The sequence below is a fragment of the Stegodyphus dumicola genome, chromosome X2 (genome assembly GCF_044657685.1).
Source record: "Stegodyphus dumicola isolate Sdum_Otavi_A_Nest chromosome X2, ASM4465768v1".
In the NCBI taxonomy this organism is placed as follows: domain Eukaryota; kingdom Metazoa; phylum Arthropoda; class Arachnida; order Araneae; family Eresidae; genus Stegodyphus; species Stegodyphus dumicola.
In genome coordinates, this window is record NC_140781.1 from 28,259,363 (window position 1) to 28,274,930 (window position 15,568).

Below are 15,568 nucleotides of genomic sequence, written 5' to 3' on the forward strand. Positions count from 1 at the left end.
GGAATGATAATAAAATAGTAAATATGCTTAATTCTTTTCATGATACATCATCTATATTAGTTTATTCAGGGACAGCAAAAGAAAAATTAATGCCCAAAGTGATTTATGATTATAAATTTAAAATGGGGATGTACAGAGATGCGATAAGGAGATGCCGTACTACCCTAGTATCCGAAAACAACAACGCAAATATTACAAGAAAATATTTTTCTATATATTAGATCAAGCAATTTGGAATTCGTATATAATATACACAAAAATAACAAACACGAAAAAATCCCTTTTTGATTTCAAGCTAGCTGAGATCGAAGAAATCTTTGATAAATACTCTTCTGCTATGTGCTTATTAATATGGTCTAGTAACGACAGTATGAATTTTATTCACCTTATAGGGAGGCATTCTGCAAGCCACATATCACCAAATCTTATAAAAAAGTAAACCCGATTATCATTGGTATTGGTCGAACCTAGAAGGCAATGTGATGTGTGTTGCTCTCCCCCCCAAAAAAATGGGGGGGGAAATACATAAAGAGACTCGTATTTGGTGTGAAGAATGTAAAGTCGGATTATGTTTAGAGCCATGTTTCAAAATTTATCACACTAAAAAGAATTTTGTATAATAATAAGCAAGTACAAGGAATATTATTAGCTGTACAAATTAGTTAGCACATATATTTATCAACATAAAAAAGATCCAGTGTATTTTAAAATTTTTATTCCATGCTCGCTAAAATTGCACGAGCCGTAATGTATGTTTTCTAAAAGTTAAAAAATTATTGAAATTCCTGCATTATACTGATTTTGTTTATAATATACATGAACAGTAATATATGAAGATAGAGAAAATAAAAAATTTAATAAATTTAAAAAGAGCCCCATATTTCAGGACCAGAATGTATCAAAATTGAGCAGTACACCGAGAGTTAATAATAAATATACTCATTGCAAAAGGGATGATTGTTTGCATTCCTTTAATTTATTATTCACTGCAATGATTGTTTGTATTCCTTTTCTTCACATTATGCATTTCAGATATGGGTTAAATGGGTCTAACTAGTAATCCTTGAATATCAGTTTTTTTCCAGTAGTCAAAGGGTTGATAAATCACTCATTATCACTACTGACAAAGTACAGGTTCATATTCGTAGAAACTGCTGCGGGTTTAATTAATTAATTTTCTGCTAATAATAACAAATTAATCTTCGTTTTGTCTTACCTTTTTGTTTGCAGCATTGAATATTGATACTTCATACAGTGAGCTGAGAAAAGCTAACTTTTGATGAAATGCAGAACCTAGAACAGGTAACTTAGTTAAATACACATGGAGATTCCCGTCCTTTCCAGATACAGCTAACAGCTGTCCATCATCACTCCATTCCATTGAGTTGATTACTTGTTCATCTTCAACAGTAACCATATGTAGCATGTCCTGTAAGTTTCTGATATCATAGGTCTTTAGCCTAATATAAAAAGACACGATGAAATTAAAAACTAACAAGTGCAATAATACCAAAAATATAATCAGCAATAAACAATGGTGCTTAAAGCATTATTTTGAAAGTCAAAAGAGGACAAGAACAATGTACTCTTGGTTATACGTGCAGTCCAATTTTAGGTCTTTTCATGGACATACACATGCATGAAATAAAGTTATCTAAAAATGTCCACTTCAGAGTTAATGCAGCCTCTATGTTCATTTATTTCTCTTTGTTCTCCCCTTACATGCAAATGAACTGTACATATTGCCTTTTTTGTTAAATTTATTCATGGGTCCACCAAGTAAATATAGCTTATTCCAAGATTTAATCTTAGCAGAATGGTCTGATAAATGTCTTCATGATTTATTCTATATGGCATGAGAAACAGACACGACACAATTAACCTTAGCTGAACGCATGAATATTTGAGTAGTTACATAACGTTACTTGTTTCCATCAAATTCATTTCCTGGTGGTTTTTATAGCTTCCCTGAAGCACTAGGAATCAGTCTTCCCTCTCAAAATGAATTATTTTGATGAAACTAATATGCAGCAAGACCGCTGTTGATAATTTCTAAAAACTATATTTTCTAAGCAACATCTATTTAAAAAAGAAGCATTAAAATTAATGCATACAAATCTTTATTAAAGAATATTTTATCAGAGCAAGCATAGAAACTTTCTTCAAAATCATTACATTATCTACTGATGACTATACTGATTCTACTCTCTACTGATGAATTTGATATATAAATTCAGTCTTTTGCAATCAAGAAAGACATTAATGGTGCCAAATATTAAGTCCTAAAATTATACTTTTATAAACAAATACTATTAACCATTTCTCAGTGGTAAGGGATAACTTTCTTGATGATTTTTGATTCGTATTCAAATAACACAAGAGAGAAACTTTGAAAACCTTATCTGGTTATCTCATTCAGCCACCAGAAGGAATCGAGGCCATATACTCAATCACAAGCTGCCCAGTTTTCCTTAAAACATCTTTCCTTAATGCAATCTAGTGGACAGTTAGTTCACTGGAATATGACAAAGCACACACCAGCTATCTGATTGAAGAGGCATGCATGCATGTTTTTTTTTAAGGAAAATTGGCTCAAATTCACATGAAGCACAGGGGAAAACCACAATAAACAACTATGCAGACAGCCCATTAGTCTGGGGTCAAACCCATGTTGAGCTCCCAGTGATCAGCAGTGTAAACCACTTGGCCACTAATGGGGCTGTTACCACTTCACTAAACTTCAGAAAAGTACTCCATACAAACTTACTCAAACGAATAATTCTTGCAGCCTTAGCTGCAATCAATTACCTACATGCCCGTATTATAAATAGGAATCATTTAAATTTAAAGATCGTTACAGTTCTATAACGGTATGATTTTCACTACTAAAGGGGGGAAAACACTTGAATGTAATTGCGATTCATTTAACTTTTATTCTAATAAACTGCAAAAATGCTCATTTCATACCCAGACAAGGATTTACCTTTTCATTCAAATAAATGAAAGGGAGATATTGTTTTGCAGATACATATTAGGAGAAAAACAAGAAAAATACTTCCTTTCAGCTTCAAATACATGAAATCATCAAAATATTACCTGAACAAATTATATACCACATGAAAGCAACTGAAGAAGATTTCATTAGCAGTTTTTAGTGTACAGTGGAGCATTTAAGTGCAAGAGAAACCTCATGAAGGCTGTCAAGCAACAATAGATGAACCACATATCACAGAATCGTAATTAATGTGCTACTGTGTTGGAAGAGCCAATACAGTATTATGTTGATTAAATATTATGGTATAAAAATAGATGATAGTTAATCAGTAACCATTTGGCAGATACTAGCACAAGAATATGCTATTATGTTCTATCAGAATAGAATACAAAGTTACACAATATATACTCTACCAGAAGTCAAATTCACGAACATACAGCCAATGGGTTCTGAAGCATCGGAAATTGACACAGAGGTTGTTTTGTTTAGTAAAGGGATGGCGAACCCATGGCACACGTGCCACAGCCCAGTTTTAACAGTGGCATGCAAAGACTTATTGAAAAATTTTTAAAAAAATAACCATCTGTATCGACTTCGTTGATAGATATACACATAAACACATTAAAATAACTATTAACTGTTTGAATTTTAGTTTTGTTTTATTTCACCATAGCAACACTCTTGAGCTACTCTCCAAGTTCAACTACAGCTGCATACAGAAGCGGAGCACACAAGAAAATATATCAAATGATGAGTTATGTTCTACATGTTTGATACAAATACCATAATTAACTCTAATGATATAAAACAGAAACATAACAAGTCAAGAAAAGCATATTCACAGACACTTGAGTGATGCTTATAAATAATGTGCATGTGCCGCTTCTAAACATTCTCAGATTCAGACAAACTGGTGACATATTCCATATTCCTTTGCTATTTTGTTGGCTCAGTAGATTTTAAACTGTTAAGCAAGATGTTAAGCTTTTTTCAACTGCGTTTAGATTTTGACATCGAGCGTTGTTTGATATTTTAAAAATTTTACTTTCACTATGCCCATGATTAAACCTTCGACATCGAAAAGAAAATATGAAGAGGATATTGCAATTAGTAATTTTTAAACTGTCTGGGAAGAAAAATTTTTGTTTATGCATCAAAATACTTCCAAGCCTGTTTGTTTGATACATGCAATTTGTGTAGCAGTGCCTAAAATATTTAGCCTAGACTGACATTTCAAACAACTGCATAGTGATTTCAATAGCAACTATCCTGTTGGATCACATTTGCAAAGAAAATTTATCAATTAAAAAAAGAAAAAGAAATCTTTAGCCAGCCAACAATCCTTGTTCCAAAAGAGAAATGACAAAATAGAAACTATGGTGAAGGTTTCTTATCAATTTTCGCTGTTGTTAGCCTGCAAGAAAAAAAAAAAACGTATTCTGATGGAGAGCAGATAATAACAAAAAATAGCCTTTTAATATTGGCCTAAAATGTTGGAGATATAAGCACAAAAAATATGGTTGATAGCTTACAGAAAGCTTATAGAAATACCATCATGCATCGTATAGATAATATGGGCCAGTATGTTGCCACACAAATTGTCTTTGGACTACAGTATTGCAAATACTTTTCATTAACTTTGAATGAAAGCTGCAACATCTTAGACAATGCCCAGCTAAGCATATTTGTGCATTACACGAATAATATTTTTCATATTGTGGAAGAACATGATTTGTGCCAGCTAATTTTAACTATAGGTGAAGACATTTTTAAAGAACTTAAAAATGTAATTGAAGTTAACAAAGTAGAGTGGAAAAAATTAGATAGCATTTGCACAGATAAAGCACCATGCATAGTTGGCAGAATTAACGGTTTTGTTACATTGCTTGTAAATTATTCGGGAAGAAAAGTTTTTAAGTCTGATTGGATTATGCATCAAGAACCTCTTTGTACCAAAAACTAAAACCTGTCCTCTGTTGTTGACATTGAAGCATGCTGTATCAACAAAATACAAGTTCGAGCTCCGATTGATGATATTTTGGTGAGCTTTTCACGGAAAAGGACGGCGAGTTACTCATTGTAGTGTGCGTTGGCTTTCCAAAGGAAGTGCACTCATGAGATTTGTGGGCGTGTTTTAAAATATCTGGAAGAAAACAATGAACTGCCCATTGAATGCTTGCTACATAAAAATGAAGACTAGCTATGGGATTTAGTTTTCTCATCGATATTATAATTTAAATAACAAATTTAAGATTACGTGGAAAAGATGGTATTTTTTCAACCCTAGTTGGTCATATATCTTCTTTTGCGAATCAACTTCTGCATACTTTGTCTCGATTTTGGAGGGAAAAAAAGATTAACACATTTCACATCAATGCAGGAACTAGTTACCAAAGTCAATAATGCTCCGAACTATGATAGATTTAAAAATTTAATATCCATTTTGCAGGATTCATTCAGCACTAGGTTTGATGATTTTCAAAATGATAAAAAAAATTCTGATCTTTTCATTAAACATTTTTTCAGTTTCTTTGCAAGACGCTGTTACCCAACTGAAATCCAAATCGAAATTATTGACCTACAGCATACTACACTGAAAATTAAATATAAGGAACTTATTTCTACTGCAAGTGATCCAAATTCTATCGAATTTTAGAAATTTGTATCTACTAGCAATTTTCCAAATTTACACAATTTGACTGTCAGATATTGTTAAGAACATAATAAAATCAAAATATTGTTCAAGATTAACTGATATGCACCTAAAACACCTAAATTTGTTAGCATCTTCAAGAACTAATCCTAATATAGATGACTCGGTTTAAGAAGGAAAAAAAAAAACCTGCATACTGAAAACCACAATATACCGTATTTATGCGAATCTAATGCGCCATCGAATCTAATGCGCATCCCCATTTTAAAACTTTAAATAATAAAAAAATTGTTTGTCGGCGAATGTAATGCGCATCAATGATATGAGGAATTTATTGAATCTTATTTTATACAACAATGGATTTGTATATAAACTATCAATTAATGGTATGATAATTTTATTTAAATTTAGATACCATATTTTATACAACAATGGATTTATACATAAAGTAGTAGAACATAGAATTAACCTATTAGTGGGCAATTGTTATGTGGAACAATCACTGTTAATTACCACTACCGTATATACGGTACCTATCGTAAAATATGAACATGAAATAAATCGTAACATTTCTATCTAGCTAACAGTTTCTACAATTAGTGATTAATAGTAAACGTCTTTATTCACTGTTTTCATCACTGGAATCCTCGCAGCTCTTTTCGTCAGACGCAGATTCATTTCTTCTTTCCTCATCATCATCATCGTCATCCTCAGCGTTCTAGAGCTCGTCATCTTCACTGCCATTCAATGAATTTGAAATGCAGCATTTCTTGAAAGATTTCACAATCTTTGGTGCTTCGATGCTTTTCCAGGCAGCAGAAACTCAGTGCAACAATGTGCGGTGCAGCACGTTTAATTTTTCCTGTCGGGGTCAATTCATGGTCATCGGCGAACTTTGCACTCGAATCTAATGCGCACCCCAATTCTGAATACTACATTTGGCCAAAAACGATGCGCATTAGATTCGCGTAAATACGGTAATTAAAAACAGACTGTTTAATATTTATTTAGAGTTGTTAAAGTTAATTAAATGCTTCAAATAATTCACTTTTATTTTATACAAAACCTAGCTGACTGAACCTCTAACAAGGTTTATTAAAAATAAAACCCTACCTTTCATATTTGCTTAATTTATTATAGTATTTTTTAAATGTCTACTACTCAGATTTACATAAAAAAGTGTGCTGTTTGTAAAAATCCCATAATTAGCTTATAAAATAATACTTCTTCACCTTTTTATATGTTTAGTATGTTGGAAAATTTGGAAGTGGCACGCATACCTTTTTTTTTTCCTTCAGATAGCGGCACTCTTCTAAAAAAGGTCTGGCCACTGTTGGTTTAGAACATTTATTTAGCGTGGCATTTTGATATCTTACATAGTACCAAAATTCTGGAGCCAAGAATTCTGATTTCAATTTTTAATGAAGATGAAACAGAGCACTAACTTTTTTCAACTCCAAAATAACTCATCAACACACAGAAAGCATTGCATTTCCTACAACTATTGCTGAAAGTTAATGTTGATTAAGAGAGTCCATTCCCCTTCAGAGGGTTACCATAAATAATGCTAAGTAATGTGAGACACTCAAGACACTCTACACTTTGTTCAGACAGTGGTGATTGTAGGAACACTTATTTTAAGTATGCATACTATTTTCAAGTTCTTCCTAAAGTACATTTGCTAATGCAAATACTGCTTTGCAAACAAATCGAAGCATCAAGAAGGACTTTTGTGATCGAGACGAAATTTGGTATGGAAAAAAATCTTGATTGAACATACAAATGATCAAAGTTTCAAGGCAAATGAAGAGGAATTGCGATCATAGTCTGCATTTCTTGTGGGCAATTCACAAAGTACAAAACCAGTAACAGAGCCTGAAAATTTATCTTTTTTTTGTTGCTGCCATTGTAATTCCATAAAGAAGCAACTAAAGATGTCATTATGACGATATCGAAGACCTTACAGACAACTAAACGACTTTGAACATGGTTGCATTGTAGGGTTGCGCTAAGCTGGGTGGTCATACCGAGCAATAGGCCACCAACTGCAGCGTACAGATACTGCTGTGCAAAGATGATGGCAGCAATGATTGCTACAAGGAAATTGCCGAGGAAATGAAGGCTCTGGAAGGCCAAAGAGCACAAATGCGAGGCAAGGTAGGATGATTGTTTGCCAGGCCAGAACTGCCCCAATAGTATCATTGTTGACTATTCAACGCATTACAGATACATCCATACTTCCCGTGGTACTGTCCACCATCTCACGGTGCTTGTCTGAGACGAGGTTACACTCACAGAGGCCTTTAAGATGTTTGCCTTTGACCCCATAATATCAGCAGAGTCGTCTGGAGTGGTGTCGCAGCCGATCATCATGGCTGCCATCAGACTGGCATCGTATAGTGTACAGCGATGAATCCTGCTTCACTCCTGAAGCAGATGACCACCGTCTTCAGGTCTGGAGAAGATGGGGCCAGTGGTCCCAATCAGGCCTTGTTTTACAAAGGCATACAGCCAAAACCCCTGGTGTAATGATGTGGGGCACTGTTTCTTATGACAGCAGGCCATCTTTAGTCATTCTCCGTACAACTTTAACAGCTCTACGATATGTTGATACCATCCTGTGGCCGGTTGCATTACCCTTCATGGAACGTCATCCTGGGGCCATTTTTAAAAAAGATAATGAAATGGCCACATACCGCTCGCAATATCTATGGACTGTCTCCATGCGGTTGATACTCTTCCTTGGCCAGCAAGGTCACCAGACCTTTCAACAATCGAGCATGTCTGGGACATGGAAGGCCGCCAGATTCGGGCACTACAAAATATCGCAGATCTGGAGCAGCAACTGATGAAGGCCTGGCAGAATGTATCACAGGATGACATTAGGAACCTCTACTACTCCTTGCCTCTACGAATTCAAGCATGCATTGCCGTCAGGGGCGGTTCGACCAACTACTAATTTGAACACTCAATGGGTGATTGTGAGCCATGAACAGGTACTATGACCTTGATTTTTTAATCATTTTTTTATCTATGTATGAGCTATACACATATTCAATTTCATCAAAAACAACCACTTCCTTCACGGTGCTTCGATTTTTTTGCAAAAGAGTGTACATATTTCTTGTATGGTCCATATGATACATGTTAATTTTGGGATTTGGTTTCCACCAATTGCTATTTTATTATCGTTTATGTTTCCTTAGAGGAGAAATTTTGTATCTAGGCTTTTCTATGTGCATGCAACATGCAGTGCAGAATGCCATTAATAATGTTAAATAAAATAAATAGACCAAAGAAACTTTTTTGTCATCTAGCAACCATCTATCTAGCTATGTTAAGCCATGACAAAAAAATAAATGCCAGATTATGTGCTGCCAGTCTCAGCACAAAAATATTGATTTTTTTGAAAAGTTCTGGAGCAGGAACTATTCAGCTCTGACTCATTATCATGCAATTTCCACAATTTCAAGCTTTGAGAAAAGTTTCTCAAAGATCGCAGAGATTAATTGAATATTAATGAAGTCAAGTAACTGTAATTTAGGAGTTAAACTTTCTAGAAATATTCTTCCTTCTATGAGGCAGGCATAAAGAAATTTGCACTACATTGCAAATGCATTTCAGCACAAGTGGCAACTCCATGCAATTTTGACTTTGCACTACGCCATGACACCTGTTATAGAGTACTTCAATATCAGAAAGAAACTGGAAATTTCTTGGGTTTAAAATGCAAGCAGTTTTATGCTTGTGAGAAAGTAAGAAAAATTTACTTTCGCATATAGGAATGTTTAAGTATAGTTGAACTGTATTTATACTTGTGTACGAAATTTTATGTGCAAATATATTTTAATCGTACAAATTTTAAGTACTGGAGCCTATTGCATGCTTAAAGATGCCGGAATGAATTTGAGTCAGTTTAATACAAATTCAGAGAAACTAAAAAAAAACTTTGGGATGATTGTGGAATAATTAAATCAGAAAATGAAATAAATAGTTGCTTAAAAGTATTAGGGTTTAATTGGTGTACGAGTAAAGATGTAATTTCCTTGAACACAGATAACTTGTGGGAAACATTAAGTAGTTGTAGAAACACCACAAAAAGAAATATATTAAAGGTGACTGCTACTATTTTCGATCCAGTAGGTTTCTTGGCGCCATTTGTATTACGTGCAAAATTGATAATGCAAGTTGATTTGGCAGTTGAGTTTAGTATTTGACGATGAAGTTCCAACTGAATATAAGCAGTTGTGGTCCGAGTGGAGTGGTGAAATCGAAAAATTAAAGAAATTTGAAATTTCTCGAGAATATTTCCCTGGCAAATTGAATCAAAATAGACATTGAACTGCATTTATTTTGTGATGCATCTATTAAAGCGTACGGTTCAGTTGCATATTTTAGATTGGTTGAAGAAGGGCAGGTAACATTCATTATGGCAAAATCTAGAATTGCACCAATAAAACAAAAACTCACACTTCCAAGGTTAGAGTTACTAGAAGCATTAACATCGGCAAGACTTGCTAAAAATTTAAAAGAGTTGTTTTCAATTCATGAAGAAAACATCTATCTGTGGATTGACAGTATAATAGTGGTTCACTGGATTCATAGTGCTCCTGAACGATGGAAAATGTTTGTAAAAAATCGAGTATCTAAAATACAATCATTAACTTGCCCAAATAACTGGAGACATTGTAATGGGAAGTCCAATCCAGCGGACATTTTATCTCGAGGATGTTCAGCCGAATATTTGTTGTCTTCAAGATTATGTCAGTCTGGGCCAGACTGGTTAGTTAAATCAGTGAGTGCTTGGCCTAGTAAATTTATTACGATGACGGAGTTTTCTGATGCTGAATTAGAGCGGAGTGTATAAATGATACCACAATACTATTGTCTAATTGCAGAAAAATCTAATTCTCTGTTGAATCTCAAAAAAATATAGTAAATTAATTAGAGCTATTAGACTGACTGCATGGATATTTAGATTTATTCATAATCTGAAAAATAAAACTGACAAGAAACAGGACCCTTGATTGCAGAAGAACTCTTTGCCGCAGAATTATATTTGATAAAAGAAGTTCAATATGAACATTTTTTCTGATGAAAGTAATAATTTAAAGTCTGGACAGTTGATTTAAAAAAACTCAAACATTTATGAACTAAATCCTTTGTGAGGAAAGAGTTCCGTTAGTAGGAGGAAGACTACAAAAATCAACCTTAAGTTTTCATGAAAAGCATCCTATATAATTATTCCTTCAAAAACTCATTTTACGGATCTTCTGGCACGTGATGCCTATGAACGAGTTCTTCATACAGGTGTAGCTAGTACTCTCATGTTCCTCCATGAAAAATATTGGATAATTAGATCCAGACAAAATGTAAAACGTGTTATAAGAAACTGTGTACTGTGTCAGCGTTATAACTCCCAACCGATGCGACAAGTCATAGCACCATTACCTCCATCTAGAATTGAAAAAGCAAATCCTTTTGATGTTATAGGACTGGATTATGCAGGCCCATTTTTCATGAAAAATGAAGATACAAAGTATTATATCCTATTATTTACCTGTGCAGTAACTAGAGGCATTCATCTTACACTAATAAAAGATCTCATAAATCTTTCCTACTTGCTTTTCGTCGATTCATATCAAGAAGACAGTTGTGCTCTTTAATATACTCAGATAACGCGTGTACATTCAAGGCAGCTGAATTGGAAACTGTACGGACTGAAATTGAGGTGGTGATAAATCGTAGACCCTTGACTTATGTCCAAGATAATGAGCCCCAAGTTCTGTCACCTGCTCATTTTCTGCTAGGGTAGAAACTTGCTAATTTGCCTCCTGTCAAATACACTCATGAAGTGAGCAGTACTAAAGAAATTCTTTTAAAAGCGCATCTATATCATGAAAAATTATTAAATAACTTTTGGAAAATATTTTATAAAGAGCATTTTGTTGAATCTGAAATCTGCACAATCACTGTGCAAAGCACAACTTGAGTGTGAACGACATCGTGATAATACATTATGAACATTTACCACGTAACATGTAGAGATTAGGAAAGGTTCTCAAAATATTTACTGGTAGAGATGGACTAATTCACAGTTGTTGAAAAAAGCATTATAAAGAGACCTTTACAGTTATTAGTTAAGTTAGTATGTTAAGAGTATTAGTATTTCTTACTGAAAAATACTCTTAATGCTATTTAAAGTATTGTATATTTAATATTTAAAGAAATGTATATACTAGAACATTTTAAGGTTGCAGAAATGTGTAAGTGTATTTAAAATTTAATTTAGTTCTGAAAAAAAAAAAAAAAAAAAGACAGGTTTCTTGTAATAATTCTAGTATTTTAGTTGGGTTATTGAAATGTTATTTGTTTAATATTATCTTGAGTTATATAAATTCTTGATTTAAATTCCTGATGCTTGAACAGGAATGCTATAACAATAATCCTTGATGAATGAAAATTTACTTGATATTATTGAAACATATGGTAAGTTTACATGTTCTTGACGTTTATGTGACATTTCTTGATTACAAAAACTTGAATTTGTATTGAAATGCATAATGATTATTGAAAATAATTCTTGAAAATGTTCATGTATCACTCAGAATCTTGATAGTTCTGAGCTACTGTTCAGCCAGGCCCAGTGTGTAAGAAATTTTATGTAGAAATATATTTAAATCGCCAAAGAAAGCGCACATCTTTTATGATGTATTCTTCTTGTTCTTGGATCTGGCAGTGCCAGTTGAATGCATGTTAGACTTGAATAAACTTCGAAGTTTAGAAACCTGATTCTTAATGTTATTTACCTTGGTGTTATGTGTGAATAGAATTAATGTTTCTTGAAACAGGATAACTTGAAATCTTGATGGTTATTATAATATTTCATAACGTATTCTTTACCTTTTATCTCCTGATAAATTTCAAGAAGCATTAAAAAATGATGACAAAACTGCTTTTCTCTTAATATAAAAGAATTAAGGAGACAGAGGTAAGCTTTCTCAATTTTTGCAATATAAAAGAGGAATTTTAAGAACATGACATTATCTCTTGTTCATTCAAACAATTATGATTTTAGAAAAATAAGTTTAAACTGAGTTCAAGCATGTGTATTATTTTGTACTTTGTAAAGCAGGTTTGCAAATACAATGCACACAAATATACACTTGCTTTCATTTTGCAAAGATTCTGTAATTGAGCTTTTACACATGCACACAGAATGAAAGTTGAGCAAAAAATAAAGCTCATTTAGCTTATTTAAGTAAAGCTCATTGCAAGTTGAGCAAAAAATAAAGCTCATTAAAATATTCTCAAAAACTGTATCTCTTTAAGTCTATTTTGAATTTAACCCTTCGGAATGCACACATCACATATGCATTAGCCACAGGTGTTATCTCACAGCCAGGTATGGCATATATGAATCACCATTTAATTTAACTTTGAAGATGGGTGTATCACATATGAAATTTAAATAGAACATTTAATTAGTAATTTTTTGGTGCCACTAGATGCAGTCCTAGGTTTGTTATTGTGGAATGTATTGAAACCAGAGAATGTTGGTCTTCATTCTGTTGCAGTATTTTTTATTTTGGGTCTTTTGTTTTAAAATTAAAGATGAAATCATGGGGATGAGTGATACAAATAAACAGAGTGGCTATTAATTGCATCAGCTGATATAAACACATGCATGTGTTTGTTCTCAATGCTTCTGGATACTTTTGTTTCTGTTGACAAGGAAGTAGATGCTCTATGGTTTTAGAGGTTTTAATCATGCTTCTTACAGTTCAGCTAGCAGTGAGACAAATATTTTGTGTATCCTTTAATGGAATATTTTGATACTTCAAACAACATTTAATAGAAACATATAAATATGATAAATGAGTCATTTTACTGATATGAGAGTTACTGACACAGGAGATGCAATCACAACTCATCATCCATCATTCTGGAAAATCCACGAAATGTTACTGTGATGTATGGGTGACATGAACCAACAAGATGTATAGAGGGCGCTGGCTCTCAATCTGAAGGCGCCAAAAGTTTAGTTTCCAAGAGGGAGACCGATAGAGAGGTCATAAGGAAGGCTCATGGAAGCCATTAATGAAACTGAAATTAACTTGTATTACTTTATATATTTCAGTTATTAGTATTAGTTTTGTGTTTGTGCAATAAATGTTTAAAATACAAGAAGTTGGAGCTTTATCTCTATGAGGCGGAGGATGAAGAAAGGGGTGATATCACAGTTACAGTACTGTAGAGTCATTAGGTATTTTTTTGGAAGCAGGCAAGATGAAAAATGAGCAATCGCCTTCACCGGGAATCGAACCCCGGACCTCTGGAATACCGGCCCAGCATGCAGAACCACTACACCACGAAGGCACACTAAGAAGGCGGGAGAAATACCTTGTAGTGCTAAGTCCGCAATATGGACATCCAATATCTGGAACTTCAGATCAGCTTCCAAATAAATAAATAAAATAATAAAAAATATTTCCCTCCTGAAAAATCTAGGAATGGAGAATATAATAACAAGAAGAAGCAGGTGTGCTGTAAATGTGATTTTTCACTGGATTAATTAAGATAACTAACTGCACATTACTTTTAAACACCTGTTGGCTAGGGAAGTTGCACCATGGCCAGTAACAATGCCCTAATTGATGTTGTATTGATGTTAGCCAGAATCACACTTTTGGAAATGGGGAGGTCCAGGGCTGGTCTATGCATTTCGCTGCCTGAGGCAATTTCTGCAAGACCTAAATTTTGTTGCTCAGTTCTTGCCTAAATTCTAAAATTTTTGCCATCTCTAGGTTCCGACACCCAGTGCAGTCACATCGATTGCACTTGTGCTGGTCCCGTGGGGTGTTGGCATTTTTAAAAATTTTATTAAAAATTAAATTTAATTTAAACAATACGTGAAGTCCCAGTACTGTCTTGTCTACATGACATCTTACTAGCTTTAACACACTGCATGCGGGAAACATACTTTTACGCTCTTTGCAATCTGTCACCACAGCAAGAGCCAAATAAAAGTAAATATTTAATAGATTTGTGTTGGACAACAAGTATCATATAAATATAATGGGCACTGCATGTGCGCATGGTGTTTGCATGCAGTATTAAGATTTTACAGAATGACCAAACTCTCACAGAATTCATGAAAAAACAGTCGCTACACACATAAGTCCGCAGTGAAGTATACCCACATGCAATGTGTTAAACAGATGATCTAAAATCTTGAATTGTGAAAGTTCTGACAATTCCAGATCTCAGACTTTGTATTGTATAAAAAACTGTTTTGGGAATTGATGAACACTGTAGTCATGAATACTAAAGTTCTTATGCCTAAAATATGGACTGGATGACATTCCTGAAATTTAAAATGAAAGAATTATTTGAAAAATATGAAGATTACACGGTGAAAACTAAGTTCACTGCAAGATAATCACACTCACTTTTAAGATTTTTGGGGAGATTTTTTCCTAATTTAAATCTAAATGAAAGTACAGAAAAGTGCCACAGACAATGCAGTTTTTGCACACAAACTGTCATGCAATTCAGAAAACAGGAGCAGATATTTTTTTTTTTTTTTTGTGAGATATGCAACATACCACTTTGCATACACCCATATTTCAAAGAATATCAAATACTGTCTCCTTTTTGAAATACTGCTTCTTTTAGCCATTTTCATTCTGTACTTTTTATGAAATCGATTTTTATTACTGTGAAATAAAATCTGCAACATCTGTTTGGGTATTTCCCCGCACATATTTATTTGAGGAAATGTCAAAAACTTTATTATTCTAGAATGTACTATTTAACAGAATTTTTAAGGAAAATATAGTGATAATGTATTAAAATTAATTCTGACGACTATCCGAGTGTTGTTCTCATAGTGTACCATATATTAAAGAAATTGGACC

General features: G+C 33.6%; 1 protein-coding gene across 2 annotated transcripts in view; it reads right to left on the reverse strand.

Annotated features, from left to right (window-relative positions):
• Positions 1-15,568, reverse strand: part of Oseg6 (intraflagellar transport protein Oseg6) — a 210,573-nt gene that overhangs the window by 117,221 nt on the left and 77,784 nt on the right. For both annotated transcript variants that reach the window (XR_015039212.1, XM_085809920.1), the window contains exon 10: positions 1,217-1,460. Coding sequence is in view for 1 of the 2 variants with exons in the window: in XM_085809920.1 (XP_085666046.1) it covers positions 1,217-1,460 (244 nt within the window). In the remaining variant the exon portion in view is untranslated. The remainder of the gene's footprint in view (positions 1-1,216; positions 1,461-15,568) is intronic.